At 47.7% G+C, this 12,626-nt stretch overlaps 1 protein-coding gene across 2 annotated transcripts in view; it reads left to right on the top strand.

Annotated features, from left to right (window-relative positions):
- LOC106566197 (glutamate receptor-interacting protein 2) overlaps positions 1–11,162 on the top strand; it is a 173,995-nt gene extending 162,833 nt beyond the window's left edge. For both annotated transcript variants that reach the window (XM_045691958.1, XM_045691957.1), the window contains exons 23-24: positions 1,498–1,644; positions 9,101–11,162. In XM_045691958.1, coding sequence (XP_045547914.1) covers positions 1,498–1,644; positions 9,101–9,331 — 378 coding nt within the window. In that variant the 3' untranslated portion in view covers positions 9,332–11,162. The remainder of the gene's footprint in view (positions 1–1,497; positions 1,645–9,100) is intronic.
- The last annotated feature ends 1,464 nt before the right edge of the window (positions 11,163–12,626 follow it).

Below are 12,626 nucleotides of genomic sequence, written 5' to 3'. Positions count from 1 at the left end.
CTTTCTAGGAACAGGGTTGGAGTGAAAACCTACAGGAGGTTAACTTTCTAGGAACAGGGTTGGAGTGAAAACCTACAGGAGGTTAACTTTCTAGGAACAGGGTTGGAGTTAAAACCTACAGGAGGTTGACTTTCTAGGAACAGGGTTGGAGTATAAACCTACAGGATGTTAACTTTCTAGGAACAGGGTTGGAGTTAAAACCTACAGGAGGTTAGCCCCTCTAGGAACAGGGTTGGAGTTAAAACCTACAGGAGGTTAGCTCCTCAGGAACAGGGTTAGAGTGAAAACCTACAGGAGGTTAACTTTCTAGGAACAGGGTTGGAGTGAAAACCTACAGGAGGTTAACTCTCCAGGAACAGGGTTGGAGTTAAAACCTACAGGAAGTTAGCTCTCCAGGAACAGGGTTGGAGAGCCCTGTACCACTGGAACCTGACCACCGTGTTCTGTTGAGGTCTAGACAGTGTAACGCACCACAGTAATCAATAATAGATCAATACATGCATTATTGAGCAACAACACTCTTATTGATTGATCGGCTTGTGTACCCGACTCTCCCGTGTCAGACCAACCTGCCTGCTATACTTAATTTTCACAATGGCAGGTATTTACTGAGGAAGATTTTACTTGCAATGATCGTGATGGCTATTGCACCTTGAATCCACTTATTGTACCATACGTCAGCTAAATGACTGTAAATGAAGGCTTCAATAAGAGTCTCTTGTCAGCTAAATGACTGTAAATGAAGGCTTCAATAAGAGTGTCTGTCAGCTAAATGACTGTAAATGAAGGTTACACCATATTATAAACTGGGTGGTTCGAGGCCTGAATGCTGATTGGCTCACAGCCGTGCTACACCAGAGCGTATACCACGGGTATGACAAAACATTTATTTTTACTGGTATAATTACGTTGGTAACCAGTTTATAATAGCAATAAGGCACCTCGGGGGTTTGTGGTATGTGGCCAATATACCACGGTTAAGGGCTGTATCCAGGCACTACGTGATGCGTCGTACGTTAGAACAGCCCTTAGCTGTGGTATATTGGCCATATACCACACCCCCTCGGGCATTATTATAAACCGGGTAGTTTGGGTCCTTGAAGCTGATTGGCTGAAACAGTAATCCATCTGTGTATATCAGACAAAATACCACGGGTATGACACATAACTACTTGTTTACCGTTCTATTTATGGTAGTAACTGGGGTTTGTGGTATAGCCGATATACCACTACTAAGGCCTGAATCCTAACAGTCTTGAAGCTACATATGTAGCCTTGAAACTTTGTGTTTGCAGCACTAAACTAACAGGTTAAATTAACTAACAGGTAGTAACTATGTGTTTGCAGCTCTAAACTAACAGGTTAAATTAACTAACAGGTAGTAACTATGTGTTTGCAGCTCTAAACTAACAGGTTAAATTAACTAGCAGGTTGTAACTATGTGTTCGCAGCTCTAAACTAACAGGTTAGATTAACTAACGGGTTGTAATTCCCCAGGTGACGGTGATGAAGGATCCAGAGAGCGATGACTTCGGCTTCAGCGTCTCCGACGGGTTCCTGGAGAAAGGTGTTTATGTCAACATGATCCGTCCGGAGGGCCCAGCAGACCGCGCAGGCCTGAAACCATATGACAGGATCCTCCAGGTGATCACTCTCCCTCTACCTACCCCCTCCCCCAGCCTGTACCCTCTACCTACCCCCTCTACCTACCCCCTCTACCTACCCCCTCTACCTACCCCCTCTACCTACCCCCTCCCCCAGCCTGTACCCTCTACCTACCCCCTCCCCAGCCTGTACCCTCTACCTACCCCCTCTACCTACCCCCTCTACCTACCCCTGTACCTACCCCTCTACCTACCCCCTCTACCTACCCCCTCCCCCAGCCTGTACCTACCTACCCCCTCCCCCAGCCTCTACCTACCCCCTCTACCTACCCCCTCTACCTACCCCCTCCCCCAGCCTCTACCTACCTACCTACCCCCTCCCCCAGCCTCTACCTACCCCCTCTACCTACCCCCTCCCCCAGCCTGTACCCTGTACCTACCCCCTCCCCCAGCCTCTACCTACCCCCCCAAGCCTCTAGCTACCCTCCCCAGCCTCTACCTACCCTCCCCAGCCTCTACCTACCCCCCAGCCTGTACCTACCCTCCCCAGCCTCTACCTACCCCCTAGACTCTACCTACCCCCCCAGCCTCTACCTACCCCCCCAGCCTCTACCTACCCCCCCCAGCCTGTACCTACCCTCCCCAGCCTCTACCTACCCCCCCAGCCTGTACCTACTCACCCAACTTGTATCTGAATGCCTGCCTGCCTGCCTGCCTGCCTGCCTGCCTGCCTGCCTGCCTGCCTGCCTGCCTGCCTGCCTGCCTGCCTGCTTAGAGAGAGAGAGGCAGAGGAGTGAGAGGCAGAGGAGTGAGAGGCAGAGGAGTAAGAGGCAGAGGAGGGAGAGGCCGAGGAGTGAGAGGCAGAGAGAGCAGAGGAGGGAGAGGCAGAGGAGTGAGAGACAGAGAGAGGCAGAGGAGTGAGAGACAGAGAGAGGCAGAGGAGGGAGAGGCAGAGGAGTGAGAGACAGAGAGAGGCAGAGGAGTGAGAGGCAGAGGAGTGAGAGACAGAGAGAGGCAGAGGAGTGAGAGACAGAGGAGTGAGAGACAGAGGAGTGAGAAGCAGAGGAGGGAGAGGCAGAGGAGTGAGAGACAGAGAGAGGCAGAGGAGGGAGAGGCAGAGGAGTGAGAGACAGAGAGAGACAGAGGGGTGAGAGGCAGAGGAGTGAGAGACAGAGAGAGGCAGAGGAGTGAGAGACAGAGAGACAGAGGGGTGAGAGGCAGAGGAGTGAGAGACAGAGAGAGGCAGAGGAGTGAGAGGCAGAGGAGTGAGAGACAGAGAGAGGCAGAGGAGGGAGAGGCAGAGGAGTGAGAAACAGAGAGAGACAGAGGGGTGAGAGGCAGAGGAGTGAGAGACAGAGAGAGACAGAGAGAACCCTGTCAGTGCTAGTATCTGTAAGTAGTGTTTGATCATTCCAGCCCGGGTCCATCACACAAGTTACCACCGTCTGAAGCTATGATGTTGAAATGCCTATTTACTCTGTTCCATATAAGTAGTGTTTGTTCATGCCTGACACCCAGCCAGCAGGTTAAATATAAACTGCTGTGAGATAGATAGGTAGGTAGGTAAGGGGTGGAGAGGAAGTCAAAGACAAAGGCCCTTTTATCACGCTAAGGTTGTACAGAGTTTAAATGTGACTCTGCCGAGTGTGACGCAGAGCGGAACAGGTGAACCCAAGAGCAGACTCAGATGAGGAGACCAGGATGAGGTAACCAAGGTATTTATTGAAACACGTGGGGGGGGGGATTGAGGGGAGGCCAGGGGAAGCTCAGGCGGTTTGCAGGAAACCTGGTGAGGAGGCTGAGGCTGGAGCGAGAGGTGTTGGGACAGGGTAAGCAGATCCAGAGGGGAATCGAAGGGAGCCGTAAAGGTGGGGATCCAGGACAGAGTAGCAGGACTGACGAGATGTATGACTGGAGACACGGACCAGAGTCAGAGAGGGCAGAACTTTCCCTTGCCTGACGCGGAGAGGAAAACAGGCACAACAGGACAATAGGATCTAAACAGGAACAAACGGCTAGAAACATAGACTGACTGAGCAGAGTTTACAATCTGGCAGCGTGGAAGTGGCAGGGCTGAGTATTTGTAGAGGTTTTTATTATGGAACAGGTTGCAGCTGGTGGGGATCTGCTCTGACTCCAGCACACCTGTCTCCACTCACATAACACACACACACACACACACACACACACACACACACACACACACACACACACACACACACACAGAGGGAAAGAGCACTGGGGGAGTGGCGGCAGGTCAAGGAGACACCGGATGAGCAGTAGAGGGCGTGGCAGGAGCAGATGTAACACCGATAAGTTTTATTTTGTGACATCACACACATACATACACCCCCTCACACACACACACACACACACACACACACACACACACACACACACACACACACACACACACACACGCTTCTGTAACTCCGTTGGTAGAGCATGGCAACACCAGGATAGTGGAATGATTCCTTTACTTGGATAAAATGGATAAAAACATCTGCTAAGTGGCATGTATTATATTATTACACACACACACACACACACGCACGCAGCATGGAACCAGCGGTTTCAGGATCTAATGATAATGTCTCTGTGTTAGTTTACTGTGATTTATTTTAGCTAGCCTATCGAGTAGGGCCCTCCATCCCACTCTCTCTCCTGCAAACTGTGCAAAATCTGGCACTGATTAAAGACCGCTGTCAAGTGAATATAATGATCAGCCTATTAACAATTATGCCAGAGAAAACATGGTGGGACAGGATAGGTTGTGGCCAGAGAAAACATGGTGGGACAGGATAGGGTTGTGACCAGAGAAAACATGGTGGGACAGGATAGAATTGTGACCAGAGAAAACATGGTGGGACAGGATAGATTGTGACCAGAGAACACATGGTGGGACAGGATAGAATGTGACCAGAGAACACATGGTGGGACAGGATAGGGTTATGACCAGAGAAAACATGGTGGGACAGGATAGGGTTGTGACCAGAGAAAACATGGTGGGACAGGATAGGGTTGTGACCAGAGAACACATGGTGGGACAGGATAGGTTGTGACCAGAGAACACATGGTGGGACAGGATAGAATGTGACCAGAGAAAACATGGTGGGACAGGATAGAATGTGACCAGAGAACACATGGTGGGACAGGATAGGGTTGTGACCAGAGAACACATGGTGGGACAGGATAGAATGTGACCAGAGAAAACATGGTGGGACAGGATAGATTGTGACCAGAGAAAACATGGTGGGACAGGATAGGATGTGACCAGAGAACACATGGTGGGACAGGATAGAGTTGTGACCAGAGAAAACATGGTGGGACAGGATAGAATGTGACCAGAGAACACATGGTGGGACAGGATAGAATGTGACCAGAGAACACATGGTGGGACAGGATAGAATGTGACCAGAGAACACATGGTGGGACAGGATAGAATGTGACCAGAGAACACATGGTGGGACAGGATAGATTGTGACCAGAGAACACATGGTGGGACAGGATAGATTGTGACCAGAGAACACATGGTGGGACAGGATAGGTTATGACCAGAGAACACATGGTGGGACAGGATAGAATGTGACCAGAGAACACATGGTGGGACAGGATAGGGTTGTGACCAGAGAAAACATGGTGGGACAGGATAGAATGTGACCAGAGAAAACATGGTGGGACAGGATAGAATGTGACCAGAGAACACATGGTGGGACAGGATAGAATGTGACCAGAGAACACATGGTGGGACAGGATAGAATGTGACCAGAGAACACATGGTGGGACAGGATAGGTTGTGGCCACTGGGAGATGGCATGAGGTTTAGTTCAATAACAACCACACTGGTGGGAATATCTTCTCGTATAGTACTGTCATTATATTACCTACCGTTTTACCGCCACAAGAAGAAAAGAACGAGAAAATAAGAAGGACATTTTTAGACTAGAATAGAATAATGATTGTGGTTCTGATTAAGGCAAAACCACAGTTGAATAAAGTCCACTTATTCAGGGTAAATACAGAAACCACAACTACTTACTATAAAAACTCACATTCAACAGGTACGCACTCTGCCAAGATCATTAGAAAAAAATAAAGTTCAAAACGCACACGCAGCAGATCTGCCAGAACCTCTAGCTTCTAGATCCCAGTTCCCTAGCTGTCTTCCAAGGCCCGATCCACACTTCACAGCCAAACATAAATCCTACTGTGGCTGGCTCTGATGTTTAATTTTCACATTGTCTTTCCAGTCTAGTTCCAGCCACTACGGTACAGTAGATGTGTAACCAGGCCAGCCCAGTACAGTTTGGCTTGGCTTGGCTTGGCTTGGCTTGGCTTGGCTTGGCTCTATAATATGAATCAGACTCAATACCACACACTTATGTGGTTAGAGCAGAAATAAGAGTTATTATAAGGCTGCTATTGACTGCAGTGGTGTTTATTCCAATACACCAGTCCTTGATTGCAATGTTCTAGAATCTGTCTGTGACAAATGTGCAGTAATAGAAAACGCGTGTACGGAATCCATATTAGGAAGTCGTCAGACGCCTGAAATCTGTCAACTTACCAATATGGATGCCGTTTGTTGTCCTCAGTGCATAAAAAAAAAGTATTCAGACCCCATTGACTTTTTCCACATTTTGTTACGTTACAGCCTTATTCTAAAATTGATTAAATTGTTCAATCTACACAAAGTACCCCATAATGACAAAGCAAAAACAGGTTTTTAGATTTTCTTGCGAAATGTATACTGCTCAAAAAAATAAAGGGAACACTTAAACAACACATCCTAGATCTGAATGAAAGAAATAATCTTATTAAATACTTTTTCTTTACATAGTTGAATGTGCTGACAACAAAATCACACAAAAATAATCAATGGAAATCCAATTTATCAACCCATGGAGGTCTGGATTTGGAGTCACACTCAAAATTAAAGTGGAAAACCACACTACAGGCTGATCCAACTTTGATGTAATGTCCTTATAACAAGTCAAAATGAGGCTCAGTAGTGTGTGTGGCCTCCACGTGCCTGTATGACCTCCCTACCATGCCTGGGCATGTTCCTGATGAGGTGGTGGATGGTCTCCTGAGGGATCTCCTCCCAGACCTGGACTAAATTATCCGCCAACTCCTGGACTGTCTGTGGTGCAACGTGATGTTGGTGGATGGAGCGAGACATGATGTCCCAGATGTGCTCAATTGGATTCAGGTCTGGGGAACGGGCGGGCCAGTCCATAGCATCAATGCCTTCCTCTTGCAGGAACTGCTGACACACTCCAGCCACATGAGGTCTAGCATTGTCTTGCATTAGGAGGAACCCAGGGCCAACCGCACCAGCATATGGTCACACAAGGGGTCTGAGGATCTCATCTCGGTACCTAATGGCAGTCAGGCTACCTCTGGCGAGCACATGGAGGGCTGTGCGGCCACCCAAAGAAATGCCACCCCACACCATGACTGACCCACCGCCAAACTGGTCATGCTGGAGGATGTTGCAGGCAGCAGAACGTTCTCCACGGCGTCTCCAGACTCTGTCACGTGCTCAGTGTGAACCTGCTTTCATCTGTGAAGAGCACATGGCGCCAGTGGCGAATTTGGCAATCTTGGTGTTCTCTGGCAAATGCCAAACGTCCTGCACGGTGTTCGGCTGTAAGCACAACCCCCACCTGTGGACGTCGGGCCCTCATACCACCCTCATGGAGTCTGTTTCTGACCGTTTGAGCAGACACATGCACATTTGTGGCCTGCTGGAGGTCATTTTGCAGGGCTCTGGCAGTGCTTCTCCTGCTCCTCCTTGCACAAAGGCGGAGGTAGCGGTCCTGCTGCTGGGTTGTTGCCCTCCTACGGCCTCCTCCACGTCTCCTGATGTACTGGCTTGTCTCCTGGTAGCGCCTCCATGCTCTGGACACTACGCTGACAGACACAGCAAACCTTCTTGCCACAGCTCGCATTGATGTGCCATCCTGGATGAGCTGCACTACCTGAGCCACTTGTGTGGGTTGTAGACTCCGTCTCATGCTACCACTAGAGTGAAAGCACCGCCAGCATTCAAAAGTGACCAAAACATCAGCCAGGAAGCATAGGAACTGAGAAGTGGTCTGTGGTCCCCACCTGCAGAACCACTCCTTTATTGGGGGTGTCTTGCTAATTGCCTATAATTTCCACCTGTTGTCTATTCCATTTGCACAACAGCATGTGAAATGTATTGTCAATCAGTGTTGCTTCCTAAGTGGACAGTTTGATTTCACAGAAGTGTGATTGACTTGGAGTTACATTGTGTTGTTTAAGTGTTCCCTTTATTTTTGGAGCAGTGTATATATATATATATATATATATATATATATATATATATATATATATATATATATATGTATTATTTTTATCCAGGGACAGTGCACATTACTATGACATTTCCATAAGTATTCAGATCCTTTACTCAGTACTTTGTTGAAGCACCTTTGTCAGTGATTACAGCCTCGTGGCTTGAGTATGACACTACAACATTGGTAAATCTGTATTTGGGGAGTTTATTCTCTGCAGAGCTTCTCAAGCTCTGTCAGGTTGGATGGGGAGCGTTGCTGCACCGTTATTTTCAGGTCTCTCCAGAGATGTTAGATCGGGTTTAAGTCCAGGCTTGTCCTGAAGCCACTCCTACATTGTCTTGGCTGTGTGTTTAGGGTCGTTGTCCTGTTGGAAGGTGAACCTTCGCCCCAGTCTGAGGTCCTGAGTGCTCTGGAGCAGGTTTTCATCAAGGATCTCTCTGTACTTTGTTCCATTCGCCTTTCACCTCACTCCTGACCAGTCTACCAGTCCCTGCCGCTGGAAAAACATTCCCACAGCATGATGCTACCACCACCATGCTTTACTGTAGTGATGGTGCCTGTTTTCCTCCAGATGTGTCACTTGGCATTCAGGCCAAAGAGTCCAATCTTGGTTTCATCAGACCTGAGAATCTTGTTTCTCATGGTCTGAGAGTCCTTTAGGTGCCTTTTGGGAAACTCCAAGCGGGCTGTCATGTGCCTTTTACTGAGGAGTGGCTTCCGTCTGGTCACTCTACCACAAAGGCCTGATTGGTGGAGTGCTGCAGAGATGGTTGTCTTTCTGGAAGGTTCTCCCATCTCCACAGAGGAACTCTGGAGCTCTGTCAGAGTGACCATCGGGTTCTTGGTCACCTCCTTGGCCAATTCCCTTCTCCCCGATTGCTCAGTTTGGCCGGGCGGACAGCTCTAGGATGAGTCTTGGCGGTTCCAAACTTCTTCCATTTAAGAATTATGAAGGCCACTGTGTTCTTACCACGGTGGACTCCAATCAAGTTGTAGAAACATCTCAAGGATGATCAATGGAAACAGGATGCACCTGAGCTCAATTTCGAGTCTCATAGCGAAGAGTCTGAATAATTATGTAAAACATTTTTTAATTCATTTGCAAAAAAAAAATCTAAAAACCTATTTTTGCTTTTGTCATTAATGTCTTTCTTTCCCCTTGTGCTGTAGGTGAACCACGTGCGTACCAGAGACTTCGACTGCTGCCTGGCTGTGCCCCTGATCACCGAGGCTGGGGACAAGCTGGAGCTGGTGATCAGTAGGAACCCTCTGGCCCAGCAACTGCACCATGAACAGGACTGTCTGGACCAGGACCAAGGACTTCTCATCTCTGCACTGCAGTCCAACAGTAGGGAACAACATCATTATACCACCACCACCACCCGAGCAATGGACCTTTGATTACAGACAGACAGCACAGACACACCAAGCCACAGACCTTTACCATGGAACAGTCTGTGAACCTACAGACACACGCAGAACAATGGACCTCTTTGGAGATGTGAACTACAGACACAGCCACAGTCCAGTACCATGGACACACCAAGCCACAGACTGAAATGCTGAATGAACTACAGACAGGAGCCACAAACCAGCGCAATGGACCTGTGACTAATGACACAGACCAGTACTATAGACCTGTGACTAATGACACAGACCGGTGACTAATGACACAGACCAGTACTATAGACCTGTGACTAATGACACAGACCAGTACTACAGACCTGTGACTAAAGACACAGACCAGTACTACAGACCTGTGACTAATGACACAGACCAGTACTACAGACCTGTGACTAAAGACACAGACCAGTACTACAGACCTGTGACTAATGACACAGACCGGTGACTAATGACACAGACCAGTACTATAGACCTGTGACTAATGACACAGACCAGTACTATAGACCTGTGACTACAGGCTCAGAGAAACAGGCTCAGTGAAACAGGCTCAGTGAAACAGGCTCAGTGAAACAGACTCAGAGAAACAGGCTCAGAGAAACAGGCTCAGAGAAACAGGCTCAGAGAAACAGGCTCAGTGAAACAGGCTCAGAGCAACAGGCTCAGAGAAACAGGCTCAGTGAAACAGGCTCAGAGAAACAGGCTCAGTGAAACAGGCTCAGAGCCAAAGACACTGTTCGTGGCCACTGGACTCAATAACAAAATGAAATCCTTACAGATTCCCAGAACTCTCAAACACTGAGAAGTGTCTTCAGCCCCACCTACCATGGTAAAAAAAAAAAAGAAGACTTTTTTACAGATGCATTTTTCCCAAAAGTCTTGTGTTTCATGTGTTGCCATTCTGCCAGTGTCAACCTCTTACAAAAATAGAAGAAGCAATTTACCAAAACATTAAGAACACCTTACTAATATCGAGTTTCACTCCCCCCATTTTTGCCCTAAGAACAGACTCAATTTGTCAGGGCATGGACAGTACAAGGTGTCGAAAGCGTTCCACAGGGATGCTGGCCCATGTTGACTCCAATAGTTTAAAAAAAAAAATGTAACCTTTATTTAACTAGGCAAGTCAGTTAAGAACAAATTTTGATTTACAATGACGCGCTACTCCGGCAGACGCTGGGCCACTTGCACGCAGCCCTATGGGACTCCCAATCACGGCCGGATGTGATATAGCCTGGAATCGAACCAGGGACTGTAGTGACGCCTCTTGTACTCTGCGCCACTCGGGAGCCTATATGCTTCCCACTGTTGTGTCAGGTTGGCTGAATGTTTTTTGGGTGGTGGACCATTCTTGATACACACAATAAACTGTTGAGCATGAAAAACCCAGCAGCATTGCAGTTCTTGACACAAATGAGTGTGCCTGGTACCTAACACCATACCCCGTTCAAATTAACTTAAATCTGTTGTCTTGCCCATTCACCCTCTGAATGGCACACATACACAATCCATGTCTCAATTGTCTCAAGGCTTAAAAATCCTTCTTTATCCTGTCTCCTCACCTTCATCTACACTGATTGAAGTGGATTTAACAGGTGACATCAATAAGGGATCATAGCTTTCACCTGGATTCACCTGGTCAGTCTATGTCATGGAAAGAGCAGGTGTTCCTAAAGTGTTGTCCACTCAGTGTAGCCTGAAATTTTTTTCATTTTGTATGACTCATCGAAAAGCAGAAGCCATTTGGCCTGGAATAGCAACCACACATACATATGGAAACACACACACAGACACATACACACAAACAGACACACACACACGCACACACACACACACACACACACACACACACACACACACACACACACACACACACACACACACACACACACACACACACACACACAGACACAGACACACACACACACACTCACAGACACACAGACACAAACATACACACACACTCACAGACACACACACACACACTCACACACACACACACACACAGACACAAACATACACACACACACACTCACAGACACACACACACTCACAGACACACACACACACACACACTCACAGACACAAACACACACTCACAGACACAAACAGACACACCCACACAAACACACACCCAAACAGACACACACATACAAACAGACACACACACACACACACACACGGACAGACACACACAGACACACACAGACACAGACACACACAGACACACACAGACACACACAAACACACACAAACATACACACACACACACACACACACACACAGACACAAACATACACACACACACTCACAGACACACACACACACACTCACAGACACACACACACACACTCACAGACACAAACAGACACGCACACAAACACACACACACACACACACACACACACACACACACACACACGGACAGACACACACAGACACACACAGACACAGACACACACAGACACAGACACACACAGACACACACAAACACACACACAGACACACACACTTTGGACAAAGGGTGAAGGATGACAATGCAACAAGAAGAAAGCCTGCTGCTATTGGTGATGGGGATAAAAAAAAACTAAAGTGTTTGGTCCTTCAGCCAAGTCTTTAATATGGACATACTGTGGTCTGTCAGTGGTAGGATGAAATACTTTAATATGGACATACTGTGGTCTGTCAGTGGTAGGATGAAATACTTTAATATGGACATACTGTGGTCTGTCAGTGGTAGGATGAAATACTTTAATATGGACATACTGTGGTCTGTCAGTGGTAGGATGAAATACTTTAATATGGACATACTGTGGTCTGTCAGTGGTAGGATGAGTATTTGTATAGTGTTATCATTTTTTATTTGTGTGTATTGATTGATGTTCTTTCATATTTCACCATTTTGGCCAAATGGATTTACAGCTTCCCTCAAGCCTCAGAGACATAACATTAGAATTATACCACTTCCAGGTTGTCTTTGTTTATCCTACTGATGTTTTCTGTGGTATGTCCTCCTTTCTGTCTACCCCTCCATCCCTCCATCCCTCCATCCCTCCATCCCTCTATCCCTCTATCCCTCCATCCCTCTATCCTTCTATCCTTCTATCCCTCCATGCTTCCATCCCTCCATCCCTCTACCACTCTACCCCTACATCCCTCTCCACCCTTCTATCTACCCCTCCATCCCTCCACCCCTCTACCCCTCTACACGCCCATCCCTCTACCCCTCTACCCCTCCATCCCTCTACCCCTCTATCCCTCTATCCCTCTACCCCTCCATCCCTCCATCCCTCTA

This window comes from Salmo salar, chromosome ssa12 (genome assembly GCF_905237065.1).
Source record: "Salmo salar chromosome ssa12, Ssal_v3.1, whole genome shotgun sequence".
Taxonomy (NCBI): Eukaryota; Metazoa; Chordata; class Actinopteri; order Salmoniformes; family Salmonidae; genus Salmo; species Salmo salar.
This window is presented reverse-complemented; position numbering and strand designations above follow the sequence as displayed.